This window comes from Zeus faber (assembly GCF_960531495.2).
Source record: "Zeus faber genome assembly, chromosome: 19".
Lineage (NCBI taxonomy): Eukaryota > Metazoa > Chordata > Actinopteri > Zeiformes > Zeidae > Zeus > Zeus faber.
Genome location: NC_137206.1, coordinates 27094601 through 27116583, shown reverse-complemented (window position 1 = coordinate 27116583; position 21983 = coordinate 27094601). Strand labels below are relative to the sequence as shown.

Sequence of the window (21983 nt, the reverse complement as noted above, 5' to 3'; positions counted from 1 at the left end):
TAGAGCATCACGGAGCAACACACACACACACACACACACACACACACACACACACCGGGAGAGCCTCTATCATGACAAGTTTCCATCTGATCCTGCAATAAAAGCTAAATTTCGGGATCCAACAATATGTTCTTATTTAATTACCTTCGAATAAAATTTAGAGCTGCCTCGAGCCAGTCATACAAACAAATCAAAAAGACGTCGAAGTCCCGGAAAGAGATATAGCCGAACTTTGACTAAATGCAAGTGGCATATTAGAACCACAATTAAGTAAAAATTAATAATTATTCAATGTTATATTATACAATATTATATAATATAAAATAAACAAAAAATAAGTACATTTACTAATAATAATAATCAGACACCAACTATTTCTCTTCTTTGCGTATCTTGATTTGTCTGTATGGTTTATTTTTATGTTTAAGTTTAAATATAATTGTATCCCTGCTTTAAACATTTTGCAAAGTTTGCAAATTTATATAGGTGAAAAACACTTGACTTTTGCATTAAAACTTTACATAAAATGCAATTGTGTGTGAGTGACTTGAACCCAAGCTAACTTCAATTCAATGGCAGGCAAGCTGAAATGGAAACACCAATAGTAAAATATATTAATATGAATATTAAAAAAATATATAATTTCCTTAACTACACATATTAGGTGTGGTCATTATATATATATATATATATATATATATATATATATATATATATATATATATATATATATATATAAAATTAAGTATAGATAGATAGATCGATAGATCGATAGATCGATAGATCGATAGATAGATAGATAGATAGATAGATAGATAGATAGATAGATAGATAGATAGATAACAAAGGGGATGGGGGTTGCTGGTTTGCCAGAGCTGAATAGCGCCCCACACCATCCCCCGCACCCACGATTATCATCTAGCTTCTTATGCTCTCCGTAGCGCGCCGTGCACGCAGTAGGGATCAGTCCGCACACTGACATTTCCACGGCGGCAACGCACGGAGGCAAAGACGGGAGGACGCAGCCTCGTTTATCTGGCATCATTCGACAACGCACCTAGGTTTCAGTCTCTCCCGCAGAGCCTGTGGGTGTCGCACCGTGAAATAAAACAAAATATATAAATATACATTTATATATATATATATATATTTTGGGGCGCAATCGGGTGCATAGAGTTCTGCAGCATGTCCCAGATTCAGCTCATTCCGTTTAGACGCGTTCGCTATTTAAATGCAACTGTTTAATTATTATTTTTTTGTCAGGTTTTTTTTTTTTTCCATCTCGTTCATCTTGTTGTAGGAACGATATTGTCGGGGGGTAAACCATCAGCTGAAAAAGCTGTCCTCTCTTTAATTGGAATAATGTGGAACTCGCAGGACACTATTGGGATTGTTTTGTTGGCTGTTTTCTGCGTCCAGTTGGGATTTTCCTTCGAAGGTAAGGACGGAGCTTTAATTCCACTGCATTATTCCAAACCGTTACTCCAAACCTTTATTAACGAACCTTCAGTCCAAATCCGTATTTCAAACCCGCCTCAGAGGTTCGACGAGGATCCTTCCGACACAAAAAGATCTTTGGATTGAAATATGACATTTCTGATGGTTTAATATAGATTTAACGGTGGGGGATGCTAGTAATAATGTGCATCGGGGGGGGGGGGGGGGGGGGGGGGGGGGTTGGGGGTCACGTCATAAACGATTTGCGCTGCGATGTAAAATGTGTGTGTGTGTGTGTGTGTGTGTGTGTGTGTGTGTGTGTGTGTGTGTGTGTGTGTGTGTGTGTGAGAGAGAATGTGTGGGGGCGGGGGCGGGGGGGGGGGGTTGCAACTGGTGTGTGTTGGGAAATACAGGCGGTGTGACGCTGGTGTGTGGTATTTAGAATCGCACAAACTATATCCCGGCTTCTTCACGCCTGCAGAAGGGTTCTACCCAGGAATGAAAAAAGGCAGCGCTAAAAAAATAATATAAAAAAGATGGGGATAACTGCAGCCGTGCATTTGAAGTGGCTTTACGTTGAGAGTTAAAAATGGTCGATGTGGCAGAAGGGAAGCAATTCCCCATTTCAGCACCACGGACAACTGACCCGCTGGTATGGACTGGTGGTTCTCAAGCTGGGATCCGGGGACCCCAAGGGTCTTTCACTCGGTTCCAGGGCTTCCCCAGAAAAAAAAAGTTAAACTTCCCCGTTATTTTATTGACAAGACATCAGCACCATTAGAGCATGCGCAATAATGACTGTTTTGACCATAGTTTCAACATTATCTCCATATAGACAAGTATGTATGACATTATGGAATTGTAATAACAATTAATAATAATTGGAAAGCTAACAATAAAAAAATCTTAAGGTGGGGTTATATATGAAAAGATGTTGACCACCACTGTTACAGACTGAAACGTGACAACAGTCCTGTGTCTCCTTCAGGATTTAGTCATACTAAGATTCTGTATTTGCCCTATGACAGGTTTATTCATGTATCTGTGTGTCTGTGTCTGTGTGTTTGTTTGTGTGTGTGTGTATATATATATATATATATATATATATATATATATACATAATTTTATATTTTGGCTTTTTTTCTGAATGTTTTTGACTCAAGCTTGCACTTTTTGTTATTTCACTTTGCATTATATTATTTAATGAATAAAAAAATGCAGATATACTGTATTTAGAAAAAAAGGGGAATCCTGTATACATACCACTAATTAGATAATCAAACTGCCATTATCAAACAATGTGAATTCCAACGACATAGCTGGTAAAAGTGATTGGCTCATCTTCCACAACAGGGGAAGCATCAATTCAAAGAAAATTAGGTGATGGTTAATGAATGAACTAAAGACATCTTATTTTTCTGATATTTGGTCCTATAGCTCTTAATTTAAAGAAAATGAGGCAATGGCTAATGAATGAATGAACTATACAATATGCCTTTAGTTCCTATAAAATAAGATGTCCTTAGTACTATAGTTCATTTTTTTCAAGAACATTAGTGCTGTAGTTAATGGATAACCGAAAGCAGCTGTCTATATTAAATTTTTCTGGTGTTAATGTTCACCTCTGTATCTCTAACAGGGCGCTTCACGGATCTGCCCTCCAACATGACGGTTAATGAGGGACAAAACATTGAGATGGCATGTGCCTTTCAGAGTGGAACAGCATCTGTATACCTGGAGATCCAGTGGTGGTTCATCAAGGCCCCGGTGCCCACAGACAGTGAGGAGAAAAGTGATGCAGATGCAGAGGAGGTAGGCCTAGTGCTTTCATATGTTCTTTTATGTTAGAAACTGTGCAAATTATGACCTATATATAAAACATCATCTGACACAGTGGCATTGTACATTATTTCCGGCATGCAAATGTTGTTGTTTTCTGGGCGATCAGAGACAAATGTCAACCAATGTTAAATGTAGAAATGATAGATAACAATAACCGAAAAAGAAAGCCCTTGAGTATTTGAAAACTTGTTCATGTTATCATTCATTGTGATTTTCAGTTGATGGCCACAGACCGCCAGCAGGATCATTTGTACTGATAAAAATCAATATACATTTTACATTTTGGGTTCAAATGTATACTCAAAAAAACTTTGTTGTTGATACTTTGAAACAACAAAATCATATTAATTACCCCGCAGCAAATCCCATGTCTTGTCACCAGTTATTTACATTTTTTTAATTTAAATTTAATTTCTAATTAAATTTAGGGGGTGCCTCTGGATGAGAGATGTCGCAGGTGTATTGTGAAAATGTTTCAAATTCCGGTTAAAACATAAATAAATTATATAAACCAGCTCTTGCGAGATCAACATTTCAAGGCTAGACTTATTCATCTAATTCTTCAGTTCCAGCCAGAATAGCAGCTCTGTGTTCATCAGAACAAGCCCAAGTGTCACATTGAAAGTGAGAACTATGAGTAGTGATGAAAAGTTTAGATAGATTGTGAGATTTGGTTCTTGACGAGTCACTCAATAAATAGTTGTTGTTCGCTTATTTGATTCAGTTGGTGTAACAAACTTTAAGCGAGTGACGACTTCTGGTGAATGATGAATGAGTCAGAAGAGTCGGTTTGGTTGAGTTGTAAATGGAATTCTCACACAAATCATTTACTTCTGTCAGAATTATATTATTTTTGTGTAAATCAGTGCAAATATAAAGTGTAAATAAATCACATTGAATATGAATTATGGCCAATGCATAGACCTTTTTGTGCCTTGCTCTTGATCTTGAATTAGTTCTCAGTAACTATTTTCAGTTTATGAGTCAATCATTCACTCACTCGGCCATTCCTTTGCCAGAGTGACTCTCGACTTGGGAGTCATTTAAAAGATTTGTTCACTACAAACAAATCGCTTGCGAGTCTTGCATCGCTAACTCTTAGTAGACCCTCATAATGAGCAGTGTTCTATGGGTTTGTGACATTTTGTGACATTTTTAGTGGCCAGTCGTATGGCTTGAGTATAAGTTGGGAAACACTGCCCTAGATCCGCCTATGATTTGAACACCTGAACATCTAAACCAAAGGATGCTCAGCTTTGTTGTCGTGCATTGTTCTTCAGCAAGGCCATAGGCTATTCTTTAGCATTATTACTCCAGATGCCAAAACATTTAATCAGACACCAAATGATGTTAAGCAAAGTAATCATTTGATAGAAAGTTTATTGGCGTAAAATGTAATGATCCAACAGCAGAAAAGAAAGAAAACGGCAGCAAATAGTAGAAATACAGTAAAAATTGGCCTGCTAACTACATAGTGTAATGGTACTATATTTAAATATAAATAAATATAAATATAAATATAAATAACTGAAAGATTTGCTAAAAGATGTGTTAAAACACTAAATGATGTGATGACCCAAAGGCACACAGAGATCACTAGTTGCTTTAGTTCACCTGGATAAAGATACTTATTTTTAAAAGTCACTCTGCTCTCTTCCCTGTTTAATCCATCAGAAGGCCTAAATACCACCTCTCTCTCTCTCTCTCTCTCTCTCTCTCTCTCTCTGTCTATATATATATATATATATATATATATATATATATATATATATATACATATATGTATATATATACTGTATATTCCGCCTCTTGAGGCAGATTCCCAGCTAGAGCTGCTTTCAAGGCATGTTTCAATACCCCTCAATCTCCCATCTGCCCATTAACTTTGTTCAAATAGTGGGGTTACTGTTGTCTAAAAATTATAATTCTGAACATCGCAATATTTCAAGACTGGGTGTGGGGGGGGGGGGGTTTGACAAGACTATCATTACAAACATCAAACGGTGGTCTGCGTGCCAATGCAGAAGGAACCGATGTCTCAAATAGTCTTATGGAAGACTATTTGAAATGACACCCACTTTGGATTCGTGCTGATATTTTGTGTGTTTTTTCTGAAAAGAAAGAGACTGAGCGCTATGAAGTTCACTGCTTAGACTGATATGCAGGAGACAAAGAAGATGAAACGAGAGAGAATGAGCTCATGTAACTGGCTTGGTATTCAAGAGCACTGCAGCATTCTTACATTGTTTCCCTTTTATGCCAAACGACTGACTTCCTCTTAGTAGTCGTACTGTGTCATAATAATATGTGCACTGTCATGTACCGCCTCACCCAAGAAAGAATATTCTTTTGAAGGAAGCAGTAAAGGATAGGTTTGCTATTTTTCAAGCCTGGCCTTCTTGAAATTGATTTCCTCACTGAATGCTTTACTATAGCGGAACTTGCCACTCCACTCTACAGATCCTCATTGTACTTAAATGCAGTCCGACAGGGCAAATGTTTAAGCCTTGAAACTCATGTTAAATCTCCTTTTCGAAAACAGAATTTTAATTAGAACTACTTTTTTTTGTTAGAACTACTTAATTTTTTTATTACTGTTTCTCACAGCAATACAAAGCATAATGTTGGCTACACTCGGTCGCCTGTGCTCTTGAGGGGAAAAAATTAAGCGGTGCTTTTTATAGTCTCTCACATTGTGGGATGTCGCCAAAAGAGCTGATTTGCAGAAATGCTAAATAGTGAATTAAACATGATTAAATGCATGGATTTTGACCATAAAATATATATTTTTTTATCATATGCAATATATACGAACTAATCACAATGTTGAACAAGTTTGTAGCTTGAGCATGCATCAAGCAGTTTTCTAGGTTGCACAGATCTACCCGAAATATCTGGCAACTTATCAGCAAAAATCTGTCAAATTAAGTATTGCTAACCCTTATTTAGCTCAAATTAGGAACGCTTGCATCGTTTTACCTCCTCGTTTTTGATTGTATTGTGGATCATGCAACAGCTACCACAAACAGGCATCAAGGACTTGATGTCAAATAACTTCCTCCAGCTTAACCCTGACAGAACAAAGGTCCTCGCCATAGGCCCTGAGAGCATTTCCGATAAAGTACAGCAGCGTATTTATTGGTCCTTTAGCAGTAAATGTCAAGTGAGCCTCAAAAAACCTTGGAGTCTTCTTTGACCGACACATGAACTTTGAGTTGAATGTAAATAAAGTTAAAAACATTGCCCTAATCAAATCTGTACTTTGCTGTCACGATCTGGAAAAAGGCCTTCAGGTTTTTGTTTCCACCTGTTTTGATTATTGTAATGCACTGTTCACCACCCTGAGTCAAAATCAAGGCTAAAAACTGTTTTAGTGGCTTTACTGGCTAAAATTGTGATGGCTCCCACTCTCTGGAACCCTCTTCCCTCAGTTATAAAATATGCAGAATCTGTGGAGATCTTTAAGAAGCTGTTAAAAACTCACCTCTATCACAAGCACTTTGTCTTATGTGTGTTTTTCCCTCTGTGCAATTTTTTATGTTTTTATATTGTCATTTTCTGTATTTCTGTTTCTAACTTTCGATTATTTAAAATGATCTTTTCACATTTTTAAGATAGCAATGAAATGAAAACAGTCCTCAAATCATTGTGATCTCAAAGTAAGGAATTTAAATATCTCTCAGAGTGGAGAGCATCAATAGCCTGCTGTCCTCTTCAAAATGTAGCACTTTCTTTCACTTAAAGAAAAAAAAATGTGTTCTTAAAGCTAGCTTAATAGACTTATAAACAGAATTTCAGCACAGTCATTTTACATATATATATAAATCAAAAATCTATTATAGAGCTCCAATGTTATTTTTGGGGTTTTCAGAGCCAAAATATTCAAATAAACAAATCAGATCGGATTGCTCTTGATCAATTTTTTTTTCACGTTTTTTTTTTAAACAAATAATAAAATAATAAAATTGCAGTTTCAAAATCCTTAAAATGATATCTGTCCGATAAACTTAAGTCTAAGTCCAAGCAACATGGAGTGTTTTTGAATGTGGACTCGGAGTGTTACAACCCTGAAACCCATCAGTGGCAGTCTATCCATCTTGTATGGGAGAGCTGACAAGACAGAAGGAGTGCGGAGAGACGGCCAGATGGAAAAATCATATGGTAGGTGAGGAAGCAATAAGAATGCAGAGTGCCTCTTGGGAAATCAAACTGAAACGCGCGTGCGTGCAATACACAATCTGATCTCCATCTCATGTGTGCGCCATAAGTTCGGTTGAACGATGCATACGCGCACATGCATACAATGTATACGAGTGTTAAGAATACTTTCATTATGACCGTTCCAGCATGGGAAAGATTCTGGTTGCCATGAACAAAGGTTTTGTAATAATTACAGAAAATTGTAAACAGATTTATAAGCAATCTGTTGCTGTGGTCAACAGTCCCCTCATTCTCCTAAATAGGAATTATTTTGAACATTTAAAGCTTCTACTTATCAAAATAACCTTTGAAATCATCAATATTTAAAGGGATGTTCTTTTAAAATGTCCCCAATTTTCCTCACTGCAGATATATAAAGCACATTGTTGGTCGTCCAAAAAATTTGGGTCATGAAGTTAGTCTTAACAGGCTGTCTTAAGCACTTAAGAAATGCATTCCAGAAATAACATCACTGAAACGATTCATTAATATCTCCATAACAAAGAGCCCGACATGCATTATTCTGGCTTTCTTGGATCGGAAATAAGCTATGGTCTATGGATCAATTCATTGAACACATATCTACAGTACATGTTTCCATTCCAAAATAAATGAAGATGGAAAAAATGAAAATCTATCATTCATCATCGCCTAGGATGTATTCCAAATTATAAAGGCAAAAAGGCTTACCCAGGCTGTAAGGTAGTCCATAATTCACCTGAGGAACATGCAGCGTAAGGTAGCAAGGGGGTTTGAGAATATCCGACAGTCTAAACTGATGAGGTATTGTGATGTGACGGCATTTTATCGGTATTTTAACTTCAGTCTGATATCAGTTAAAGAGCGAGGACACATTTTCAGACAGGGTGCGATGATGGGTACTGTAATCAATCTAAGGTCAGAATGGTACACAGAATCAGAATTAAGCTTGAGGCTCAGCAGCTGTGTGTTGGAGCTGAACAGAAAGGAACTCCATTTCAACAATGGTTGACTGATGCAAGATTGCAACGTAAGTGTTGCAAAGTCATCATGTGCTGGTGCCACATTATTAGTTGTAGTTCAAGGGGACATTTTATGCAAAACTCAGGACACACAAGACCTGCCATTTTGGAGATGCTCTGACCCAGTCAACTAGCCATCAAGCTCAAGTTCAAGTTCAAGTTCAAGTTTGTAAATACACCATGTGGTGCTAAGTGGACACTTCAGTGATGTACCCGGGGTCATAGGGTGTTTCGGGTCTTTAATCATCAGACACCACGGATCTCCCCTCCGGATCCGCAGCCATTGTGAGACTTTTTCAGCAGCCTCCAAGATGTTTTTGATGGCTCTTTTGCACAGCTGTCCTTTAACTCCAAGATGTTTGAGGGTTCAGTACAATGACTGGCCAGCAAATACAAATACTTCAATTACATCCAACTTCGACTGGTTCACCATGGGCTTTCCAGCCATTGCTCCTGCACTCAGACATCAGCTCTGCGTACTTCGCCCTTTTGCACTCGTTGGCCTTTTCAATTCAGTCTTCCCAGGGGACAGTAGGTTCCACTATGACCACTTGCTTTGTAGACTTCGATGTTAACCCCATGTCTGGGCGGAGTGAAGTGGTTGAGATGTGTTCTGGGAACTTGAGCTTCTTTCCCAGATCGACTTGGAGGTGCCAGTCCCTTGCAGTGGCAAGAAGCCCACTCGAGGAGTGTGGCTGATGTTGTACCTTCTTCCCAGCTTTGATGAAGGTGATGGACTGCTTGGGGGTGTGTTGATTCTTGCTGTTCTGAACCACTGCGCTGATTGTGTCCGTCAAAGCCCTAAGGACGTGTTGCCAGCGGTACCGCCCATCCCCAAATGCCTTCGAGCAGCAGCTCAGGATATGCTCCAGGGTCCCGCTTTTGGATGGCTTGAAACTCATCCTTGCCCATGAGATGATTCGTTCAAGCCCTTGAAGGAGCCATCTGCACCGAGGAACAGATGTTGCTGTCACCGTAAGGTCGTCCATGAATGCTCTTATCGGGGCCAGCCGAGTATCAGATCTAGACATGGGGCCTCTACATTCCACCTCCGCTGATTTGACAATCATGTTCATGTCCAGTGTGAAGAGTGGCACCAAGATTGTACAGCCGGTGATTATGTCCTTCTCCAGCTGTTGCCAGTCAGATGTTGATGATCCTGAATAGACTCTCAATCTGAAGTTTTTGTAATAGTCCAGAATGAGTTTCCGGATCGCCTCTGGCACATGATTTCTTGTCAGTACTGTTTCTATAAGCTTGGGTGGAATGGATCCATAGGCGGTGGTTAGGTCCAGCCAGAGTGCTGAAAGAGATTATTTGTCCCATACATATACATATGGTCATACGTATATGCAGTGAAATGTCAAGACACCCCGTGATTACGCACAATAAGCTCTAAAAATACTAAAAATTCAAAACTGTGCAAACACAATTAGGCTCTTGTCAAAATCGCTCAGATCCTTACATTTTTCCTGCTTCCAACACATCAAGTTCAAGAACTGACTGTTCAGTTGCTGCCTAATATATCCCACCTCTTGACAGGTGCCATTGGAACGAGATGAACAGATGTTATTCACTTCACCGGTCAGTGGTTTTAATGTTGTGGCTGATCAGTGTATATTAACTTGTGTAAAAAGGAGCACAATAGGTCCCCTTTGACAGCTATGATACACATATTTAGAAATGCTAAAGAGGTGAAGTGGGTACAACAGCTGGCTCATGAAGTTTAAGGCAATGCAAAGTACTGACAAAGTTTAAAATAAAATAAAATCAGAGCAAATAGGATGTATGAGGAACAAAATACCACCATATTAAGTACATTTTGGTTTGCGTTTCTGCCTATGGTGCCTGCAGATCTACAATATGATGTGGGCTTGAACTGGCAATCAATTATTTATTCACACAGTAGCCTACAATTCATCAGGGAATAATTTGCTGCAGCAATTCGCAGATCTTGATTTGAATATATGTTTCATTACTTATCATTCTATTGATTTCAATATTGTTTCCATTCTCTTCTACTCTCTCAAAACATAGGTTAAAGTTTTTCCTCACCTTTATTTTCTTTTCTTTTTTTCTGGAATGTGAGAGAGAAACAATTATTTGAAAAAAGGTAGGCAGTCTAATCCCCATCAACAATTTCTTTCCTTTTCTTATGTTATGATTTCTTTCTTGTTTCTAATGTCACTATTTCCTTGAAATGAGCTCTGAACAGCTAATTATTTGAATTGTATTAGTGTTATCTTATCTTATCATATCTGAAAATGATTGTAGGCTTGTCTCCTTAAAATAAGGAAAGATGATGCTCTAAATAAAATTTCAATTATATCAATTAATCAGATCCTTAAAATTCTTACATTCAAGATTTAAGAGGTTGATTTGTCACATACATATACATACGTTCATACATATATGCAGTGAAATGTCTTTGCAACGCACCCGGAGATTATGCACAATAGTTACTAAACCGAACACAATAGTTAACCTAATTCCTAGCTAACTAACTGATCTCCAAAACGTAATGCAGTAAGTGAATAATATAAATAAAATTAAATGAAAATTAAATAAGACTCAAAAAGGTAATACAGAGTGGGGGTACAAAATAGAAGTGAAGGGAATTGAGTTATGCATATAGGATAGGTTATTTGTATATACAGATATGTGCAGTAAAGTGCATGTGAAAAAAGTGTGTATGGCGATAAAGAGTACAGTATACAACAGTATGACACAGCAATACAGTAACACCAAACAGAGCAGCAAAACAGCACAGTATGCAGTAACCAGAATAGTGATACAGTCACTTGCATGACAGTATGCTACATACAGTACAATAAGGCAGTAGGGCTTGTGTGAGTGTCTCAGTGCTTTTTGTTTGAACCCCTTGTGAGGTCAGCATTGACAGTCCCTATGGCTTGCAGGAAGAAACTCTGTCTTTCTGTCCTCGCTGTGTGAATGCGGGGGTGCTTGCCCGACCGCAGCAGCTGGAACAGTCCATTGTTGGGATGGTGAGGAGCCTTCATGACCCTCAGGCTCTGCTACTACACCTTAGGGTGTATAAGTCCTGCAGGGAGGGAAGGGTAGTTCTCGTGGTACGTCCGGCTGAACGCACCACCCTCTGCAGGGCCTGCCTGTCTTGAGCAGGACAGTTCCCAAACCAGCCAACGATGTTGCCTGTCAGGATGCTCTCCACTGCTCCAGAGTTGAAGGACTTCATGATCCTCACCGAGACCCTGAATTTCTTCAGCTGCCTGAGGTGGTAGAGACGCTTCCTTGCCTTTCTCACCAGAGTGTCTGTTTGTGTAGTCCATGTTAAATCCTCCGTCATGTGGACTCACAGGAACTTGAAGCTGCTCACCCTGTCGACAGAAGCTCCATTACTCACCAACGGTGCATGCGTCCTCAGTTGTATTCCCCTCCTAAAGTCCACAATCAGCTCCTTCCTTTTGCTGACGTTCAGGAGGAGGCTGTTGTCCTGGCACCAGAGTGACAGATCAGCCAACTCCTTGCGGTAGGCCTTCTCATCGTCGTCGGCGATCAGGCCCACCACAACGGTGTAGTCAGCAAATTTGATGATGGTGTTGGAGCTGGACCTGGCCACACAGTCATGTGTGTACAAGGAGTACAGTAGGTGTCTGAGGATACAGCCCTGGGGGGATCCTGTGTTCAGGGTGAGGGAGCTGGACATGTGCCTCCCTACCCTTCCCACCTGGGGCCGGGAGGAAGTCCAGGATCCAGGCACACAGCGTAGTGTTCAGTCCTTGATCCCGCAGCTTGACAGCCAGTCTGGTGGGGACTATGGTATTGAAAGCTGAACTATAGTTGATGAACAGCAATCTCACATAAGCCCCCTTCTGGCCATCCAGGTGCGTAGTGTGCAGTACCTGGGAGACCGAGTCGTCCATGGATCTGTTCGGCTGGTACGCGAACTGCAGCGGGTCAAGGTGCAGGGAGGAAAACGCAGATGTCATCCTTAATCAGCCTCTCGAAGAACTTCATGACCACCGAGGTGAGAGCCACCAGAGGGTAGTCATTCAGGCAGGCTGGAGAGGCGATCTTCGGGACAGGAATGACGGTGGACCAAAAAGCAGGACGGGACCACCGATTCGCCCGGGGAGGCATTGAATATCCTAGTGAGCACCGCGGCTAGCTGGTTAGCATAGGTCTTCAGTATTAGCCCAGATATGCCATCTGGGCCCGCAGCTTTTGTGGTGTTCACACGCATCAGAGCCCTCCTGACGTCATGCTCGGACACTGAGAGTGCACGTGCCTCCCCAGCGGTGTAATTCCAATTAGCCGGCGAGCTAGCAGTTATGTTGCCAGACTCAAACCGCGCAAAAAAGGAGTTCAGTTTGTTCGCTAGGGAGGCCTCCACACTCGTGGCTGGGGAGGAGCTGCTGTTGTAGTTGGTAATAGTCCGCAGCCCCTGCCACAAGCCTCTGGTGTCCCGTTGCTCCATCTGTCGCTCCACTGTGTCCCTGTACGTATGTTAAGCATCCTTCACCACCCTCTGCAGATTGTACGATGCTGCTTTGTAATTGTCCATATTTCCGGATACAAGACCGTCGTTGTAAGCGGCCGTGCAAGCATTCAGAGCGCCGCGGATGGATTTATCGACACACGGTTTATGGTTAGGAAATATCTGAACTTTCATCGTGGGAACCATGTTGTCCGCTTACGTGGCTATGAAGCTCATAGCTACTTCCATAAACTCGTTGACGTCACTGGAACTTGATTGGAACATGTCCCAGTCTACGTCAATAAGAGCGTCCTGAAGCATGGCCTCTGATTGGTCCGACCACCGCTTTACATCCCTCGTAACTACCATTCCACGCACAATGCACGGCTTGTCAGCAGGGATCAGAGCGATGGCCGTGTGGTCCGATTTCCCTCAAGCAGGGAGCGAGATGGTCTTGTGGGAACTTTGGACCACTGTTACATACCGTACAAGAACATCCGTTCTTGTACGGTATGTAACAGTGGTCCAAAGTTCTATCTCCCCTGGTGGCACACGTGATGTGTTGATGGAAATTAGGCAAAACTTTTTTAAGGTTTGCCCTGTTAGTGTCCCCAGTCACTACTACAGCCGCGTCGGGATATTTGTTTTGAAGTCCGCACAACACATCATATAGGTCTGATAGTGCTATGTACTACATTAAAAGACAAAGGTTCTGCCCCATGGAGCCAGGGGGGGAGGCTTTGTAATGAGGGGTGAGGCTGTTGGTTGGGGGGCTGTAAACGAAAGACCACACATTTATTTTTTATTTTTTTTACATTGTTAAGCGGTTTGGTCGCTTAACATATGCAACCGCTTGAGTTCTGTTCTCCTGATGTTCAGGAGGAGGCTGTTGTCCTGGCACCAGAGTGACAGGTCAACCACCTCCTTGTAGTAGGCCTTCTCATCATCATCGGTGATCAGGCACACCATGACGGTGTCGTCAGCAAACTTGATGATGGTGTTGGAGCTGGACGTGGCCACAGAGTCATGTCTGTACAGGGAGTACAGTAGGGGGCCTGAGGATGCGGCCCTGGGGGGCATCCTGTGATCAGGGTGAGGGAGCTGGACATCCCTCCCCACCCTAACAACCTTAGCCCAACCTAACGTTACCTTTTAATGTTGTGTATGATGTATTTTCTCTGAGCTAGCCGAATAATCATATACACAATTCAAGACCAGTCACTGTATCTCAAAACATGTATTGATTAAGGGAGAAAAGAGATTGAAAGTGTACCGAGCCTGGGAAGACATTGTATTGTTTTAGAAAAACAGTTATAACACTGATCACAGACTGATATGTACTAATGCACGCGATCGGTGCCAGTAATCCAAAGATTAATGGGAGATCGGATTCAAAAATTACAGAATTGTTAAAGGTGATAACTGAAATAGATCAACATCAATTTCCAGGGAACATAATAAGCTTTGCAGGTATTTCCTGTTCAGATCCCTTTTCTGTTCTCTTTCTTGAAAAGGGAAGAGTCAGGGAAATAAGCAAAAATGTCTTCTGGCTCAGTGCAGTGCAGTGGTGCTGTTTAATTTAAGTTTTCTCTATTTTTTTCTCTTTTTTATATTTTGTTATTATCTTTTGGCCTGCACAACTGTGTTATGGATGTAATGAACTTGATGCATTTTTTCACTTTTCATTTTCATTGTATTCACTTGCACCGTTATCTACACAAGAGAACCGCTGATACTGTTGAGGAAGGATCAGCTTTTTTCTGCCAACACTGCCATCTATGTCAGACCAAATAAGGAAGCGCACAAGAGGTGTCTGTGTGGTGGTTAAACAACAGACCAAAGAAAGGAGGTACAATAAGCATATATTGAGTATTGCTATAGGCAACACAAGACGGCTGACAAATAGGAGGGCAAAGCTATAATGGCTCCCTTTACTCTTACTTAAATGTCCCTCAACATTTTTCTACTAAATACATGAGCTGACAACACCTCACACGATGCATCATGAAATGTTACTCAGTGCCACTCAGGTGAGGAAATAACTGCAGAGAAGTTGTATCTTCTCGACTTTGGATCAAATGGGAATCACTTTGAACCTTTTGAATTGAAATAGAGGCATTGGGGCATGGAAATAGTCCCAGGGCCGAAGAAATGAAATCCTAGTTTATTGGCCCTGACATCCCACAATATATAGACCCTGATATCTATAGACCCTATTATCTTCAATTTGCATATCATGCCAAAATCCGATGGGATAATGCAATCATCTGCTTGGTTCACGGGCCTTATTTCTTCTGTGAAGGTCATTTCTCTGGCTTTCCCAAGTACATTTAACACCGCACAGCCCACACTGCTTGTGGATAAGCTCCTGTCATTGCGAGCTAGACACTCCCCCTCTGTCTTAAACTAAGGATTACTGTACTGGTAGCCCACAATTTTGCAGCTTCAGGGCATAGAAAAAGAGTTGTGAGAAACACAGAACAGAACAGAAACGGGTACAACAACACAGGAGCTATGGTATTGTAACAGTTCAATACAGATAAAACAATTTGCTCCGCTCAGCCGCATGTATTTTGGCAAACATGGATAGCTATGCTGTCAGCTGATCGGGACAATGTCATGAAGGTTGCCCCTCAAAATTTACTCAAGCTTTGTTAACGCTCAGATTCGAACACAAAGGGTTGCATGATTATTTTCTTATGTGGAACAAACAACGCCACTTACTTACTGAACATCATCATAACCAAGGAGATGACGATTGATATGCACTATGGCTACCCGGTTCTCACATCTTCTTGGAGTAGACTTTCTCAGGAGGTTCAGATTCTTTGGAGAAGAGTGGAGTAGGGTAGAGTAGTCCACCCCACCCACTGAGAGTTACACTACAGAGTTATTCCACCACAGGGCTCCGAGGACTGCTATCAGAGGCATTTATGCCTGCTGCCTTCTCCAATTCAATATTAAAACTCTTCTCCCGACTTCCTTGTTGCCGTTAATTTGTTTGTTCTATCTCTGAATTATATGTCCGTGCAAATTATACATGTTTTTTTATATAATATCTATCTATCTATCTATCTATCTATCTATCTATCTATCTATCTATCTATCTATCTTGTACTCAGAAAGACGATTTGTGTGCCATACAGTAGATCAAGGTTCCCTCTTGTGCACATTACTGGACACTTGGTTCCTTTTTTAACTTTAACTTTTAGTTCCACAGGAGATTGCTTTATCTTTCTGCTGTTTGACACCCATGTACCGAAGAGTTTATGACTTGTATTTCCATTTTCAGTCTCTTGCTCAATGACACCTCCGCATGCTACCAGGAGGAGCATCGTGCCAGTGATCCTCAGAATACCAGACAACCTACATCCCGAGCTTCACTGCTCCTTCACTCTTACAGAAAAATATATTTTTTATTATATTGGGATTTCTGGAAAAGGTTTCAAGTTGATTTTAAGCTTACCTCCTCAGTATTTACTGTACATGTGGTCAGATTTTAGTGCCTAGCAATCTAATATAATTACCTTACACATCATTTCAACATCTATTTGTTTATTCATGATTTATTTGACAGGGACAGATACAATATTCATATTTTGGTATAAACATTGAGGTAAAAAGAATATAAACTGAGTACAGCAAGATACAACAGAGCACGGGTAAGCAAAAGGTAAGCAGAGTACAACAAGATAGCATCTAACAAACATTTAGTAGTAACATAGCTGCAGAAAACTAGACATGAGTACAAGTTTGTTGCTGAATTAACCAGGATTCGGTCGCTCGTAAAAGTGAAGTTTGCAGAAGATTTCAAGTGATCAGTTAGCGAGTTTCAGGACTTTGCTCCTGTCCCAGAAAGGCTGTCTGAGCAAAAGATGTTTTACAGAATGAAGCGTTACTATTGCCACTTGAAGCTGATTGAAGCCGCTCTGCTGGATCTGCTGCAGCTCTGTAGTCTCTTGACCTATTTACAGAGAGGCTAAGGAGCAAGTCCATTTAAACATTTACAACACAAGCTTTACATAATGAAAATCCATAAAGTTTGCAAAACTTAAAATCTTGTATTTACTTAAGATGCAGCGAGGATGGTACCTTATTTGCTTTTGTGTAAGATTTTCAAGGCCCGATTGTAGAAACACTCTATGGATTTTATTAATGACTAGTTGACCTTGGGCCAGGTAGTTATACCAGATGTAAAAATATCATGAAATTTAAGAACAGCAAGGCACAGTCATCATTTTATAACAGCAATTTCTCATCATCTTGATGCAGCTAAGGTTCGCCTAAATCGTTTTACAAATCTTTTGACTTTTGAAATTAAACCGAGAATCAAAAATTATCCCCAAATACTTAACCTCTGTTGCCTGTTCAATGAGATCACCTTTAATTCTAACAGTCAAGGATTCTGTTGCAGGAAGCTTTTTCATGGAAAAACAGATAGACTTTGTTTCTTTAGTGTATAGTGTCAAACAGGAGGCATCAAGCCAAGCTAATACTTTTTTGGTTAGCTTATCTGCAAGAGCATCACAGGTTTTGATATATTGATGACTTATACCAGGCCATATTTCTGGCAAGTCGTTGAAATACAAACTGAAAAGGATGGGACCCAACACAGTTCCTTTCTCAAATCACAGGCGTTTTTTTTTTTAGTGCAGCCCTAATTTTCTTCCGTATATAATACCTTGTTTTTCTTTTTTTTAAATTCTTTCATTCTCCAATAAAAAAAAAAACATGGTTTGAGCGGAGCGGTCCATTCTCCTGAGGCTTTGGGCCTCTGCAGGAGCAGTGTCTGTCGCTCAATGCCAATTTTGACCACTTAATCACTATTCCCTATAATTTTCAGTTGTTTTTTCCAATATCTTTTGAGTGAATAGGAATTATGTAACAGGTTTTGTCAATGGTTGTTACCTGTAATTTGTACAATAAATTATTCAAAGTTTCAACAAGGTTCTTTTGGGGTAGGTTTTGAAAACCATCACAGACTGGCATCACTACCTTTGGATGCTGTGACAGTAATAATATGTGTAATAATTATGTGAAAATATTATTTACAGATCACTGGAAAGTCTGACTTGACATCCCTCAAAATGCACTTCAATTATACCAGCTCTCTGAAGACGATTGCATGCAGCGTTGCCTTTATTTTAATTTTGTCTCCACTCGGTTACCACTAGCTCTCTGCAGACAGGAATAATTTCAAGGCAACTGTGTGTGGTTATTAGCGCCGATGATTTTGAATTGGATATTTTTTGCAACGAAACTCATTTGAATTGAAAGAGGACAATTTTGCACCAAATGTATGAATACTACATTTCATTTAAATACAAACAATTAGCACCGGCGCACCAAGACTATTTTTGTGGCGCGCAGATAGCGGTTCATTTCACTGTTCAAGATTCAATATTCAAGAGGTTTATTTGTACATATACATACATTCATACATATATGCAGTGAAATGTCTTTGTAACGCACCCGGAGATTATGCACAAATGTTTCTAAACCGAACATAATGGCTAACCTAATTTCTACCTAGCTAACTAACTGAAACTGATACCTAAAATAAAATAAGACTCATTTTAATAAAGAGTGGGGGTACAAATTTGAAGTAAAGGTAATAGAGATATGTATATGAGATAGTCTATTTGTATATACAGGTATGTGCATTAAAGTGCATGTGAATAAAGTGTGTATGGAGATATACAGTACAGAATTCAAACAAAACAGTACGACACAGCAATACAGCACAGTATGCAGTAACCCAGAACAGTAATTTAGTAACTTGCAATACAGTATACTACATACAGTACAGTAAGGCAGTAGGGCCTGTGTGAGTGTCTCAGTGCTTTTTGTTAGGACCCCTTGTGAGTTTAGTATTGACAGTCCTTATGGCTTGCGGGAAGAAACTTTGGAGGCGCTTGTCTGACCACAGCAGCTGGAACAGTCCATTGTTGGGTTGGTGAGGATCCTTCATGATCCTGCAGGCTCTGCTTATACACCTCCTAGTGTACAGTGTAAGTCCTGCATGGAGGGGAGGGTAGTGCAGTGGTACGCTGGGCTGAACTCACCACCCTCTGCAGGGCCCGCCTGTACTGAGCAGTACAGTTCCCAAACCAGTCATTGATGTTGCCTGTCAGGATTCTCTCCACTGCTCCAGAGTAGAAGGACTTCAAGATCCTCACCGAGACCCTGAATTTCTTCAGCTGCCTGAGGTGGTAAAGACGCTGCCTGGCCTTTCTCACCAGAGTGTCGGTGTGTGTAGTCCATGTTAAGGCCTCCGTGATGTGGACTCCCAGGTACTTGAAGCTGCTCACCCTTTTGACAGGAGCCCCATTAATCACCAATGGCGCGTGCGTCCTTGGTTGTAATCCCCTCCTAAAGTCCACAATCAGCTCCTTAGTTTTGCTGATGTTCAGGAGGAGGCTGTTGTCCTGGCACCAGAGTGCCAGGTCAGCCACCTCCTTGCAGTAGGCCTTCCTATCGCCATCGGTGATCAGGCCCACCACGACGGTATCATGGATGGTGTTAGAGCTGGATCCGGCCACACACTCAAGTGTGTACAGGGAGTACAGGAGGGGGCTGAGGACACTGGGGGGATCCTGTGTTCTGGGTGAGGGAGCTGGACATGTGTCTTCCCACCCTTCCCACCTAGGTCTGGGCTGAGAGGAAATCCAGGATCCAGACACACAGAGTAGTGTTCAGTCCTTGATCCCGCAGCTTGACAGCCAGTCTGGTGGGGACTATGGTATTGAAAGCTGAACTATAGTCAATGAACAGTAATCTCACATAGGTCCCCTTCCAGCCATCTAGGTGCATGAACGTCATGTGCAGCACCTGGGAGACCGCGTCGTCCATGGATCTGTTCGGCCGGTACTTGAACTGCTGTGGGTCCAAGGTGCGGGGGAGGGAGGTGCAGATGTAATCCTTAATCAGCCGCTCGAAGCACTTCATGACCATCCAGGTGAGGGCCACCAGACGGTAGCCATTCAGGCAGGCTGGAGAGGCAATCATCGGAACAGGAATAACGGTGGACCTCTTGAAGCAAGACGGGAACACCGACTCAGCCAGGGAGGCGTTGAATATCCTATTGAACACAGGGGATAGCTGGTTAGCACAGTACTCACCCAGATAATGGCATATCTGGGTGAGTACTGTGCTGGGCCCACAGGCTGGCAATTTTCATGGTGTGCTCAAGATGAGAAAGCCATTTTGCAATATGGGCCTGAAATTTGACTTTTATGAGGATGATTTATTGGCAGAGAATTATGTCTGTTGTTTACTCACACATCCCTGACAACACCTTTTAAATGGTGCCATGGTGGTTAATGATGTGACTGTGAATGAAATAACCTTGTCTAGACATATCAAATAGACTAGGGTTTATCATAATAACCTAGAACAATACCATAGTGTCTTTCATATTGGCTCTATGTATGACCCTAACAACTGAAAATCAGAAATTGCTGTCTGGGAGATACGGATGGAAAATAAATGAATCCACGCAGTGTAGACAACAGACTGCCCCTTATTTCCACCGCCTTAACTCTTAAGGGTAGTGTTAAGTGTGAGCTATAATTTAGAGATGAGGTTAAAATAAGTAAAACGTATCACATCATGATATTGTTCATTTTATTGACAAAAGTTGTTAAGAGGTGTTCCAATACTAATTACACCAGTAGTATATGAAGGACAGTAACCAATGATTTGTGAATTCACTTTTTTAATTCATTGGATAAAAATGCAGTTGACAATCGTCTTGCAAAACGGAATACTCTTTCAGTATATGGCTATATTGAAAGAGAGAGTGAAAGAGATGGGGAGAGAGAGAGGGAGAGAGAGAAAGAGAGAAAGCAGGGGTCCAATATTGAATGACCTGGGGTAGAGGGAGGCAAGGCTGAAAATATCAAGTAATTTCAAACTGTCAACAAAAAAAAGAGAACTGACTCCTTATGAGTAAAGTGACTGTATTTTCCTCACAATTCAGCAGGACTTCCACTAGAAATATTGTGAAACCACCCCCAGCTGTCGACTCATTACTAGTCTTTTTCTCATTACAACATGCTGACTCAGATCACAAACTCGGCACAAGAAATCATCCAATGTTTGACATTTGCCTCTTGGTTACAATGTTATTTTTGAATGGCATCAGTCCGAACCCAACATGGGCAAAGGTACCAGACTGTGTCCTTTTTGTGTGGAGATTGCACGTCACCCCCATGTTCTCATGTTGCTTCGTAGAGTGCTGCAGCTTGCCCCCAAACCAAAAGACATGCGTCAGGTATGCACTCCTCCTTCATCCTTGACAAAAGCCTGGGTGCAAGAACCAGAGTTGGTCTCCGAAATGAGTAAATTGGACAGATTCAGAGGACAATCCTCCACTCCTTTGCCAAAAAAAGATGACAGAATTGTGTATTTTGATAAGATCTGATATGATTGCCTACTGGTCCTAATGGTTGCTCTCTGTCAGAAAAGTGGACTCGAGTTATTGTGACTTGGACTCGAGTCGGCTCGGGTCACTCTTTTGATGACTTGCAACTTGACTTGACAGAAAATAAATGACTTGAGCCTTGACTTGGACTTGGAAGTTAAAGACTCATGACGAGGGCCTTGACTTTGTTTTGAAAGTTAAAGACTCGTGACTTGACTTGACTTGAGACATGCTAACTCAAATTCCTGGTTTTAATTCAGTTTCATTCACTGAAACCTTGAACTATAACGCAATTGGCAAACAAAAAGATTATTTGGCTGGGCTTGGTTGCGACTAGATGGCAGACAGCCAAATGTTGTTGTAATCCATGAATGGTGCCATCATTATCATCAAACACAAGTTGATATATAGAAAGTTGTAAGTTGTAAACAAGGGACGTTTTTTTTTTTCTTCCGTGCCCAGCCCCATGCGGCATGATTGGTCCGTGAAGCACCGCGCTCCTCCGCATCTGTGAACATTCGCTCCCACGTGCAGTTAACTTAAAGCACATGGATTCCAAATGACGTCACATAAGGCAATGTAAGGCACGTAAGGCAGTTCTGCCACTGATTTGCAACATAGT

At 41.0% G+C, this 21983-nt stretch overlaps 1 protein-coding gene across 1 annotated transcript in view; it reads left to right on the top strand.

The window, feature by feature from the left end:
- Window positions 1-1362: 1362 nt before the first annotated feature.
- Window positions 1363-21983, top strand: part of vstm2a (V-set and transmembrane domain containing 2A) — a gene marked incomplete at both ends in the record, with an annotated part of 67067 nt that continues 46446 nt past the window's right edge. The window contains 2 exons of the mRNA XM_080020477.1: window positions 1363-1438; window positions 3077-3249. Coding sequence (XP_079876603.1) covers window positions 1363-1438; window positions 3077-3249 — 249 coding nt within the window. The remainder of the gene's footprint in view (window positions 1439-3076; window positions 3250-21983) is intronic.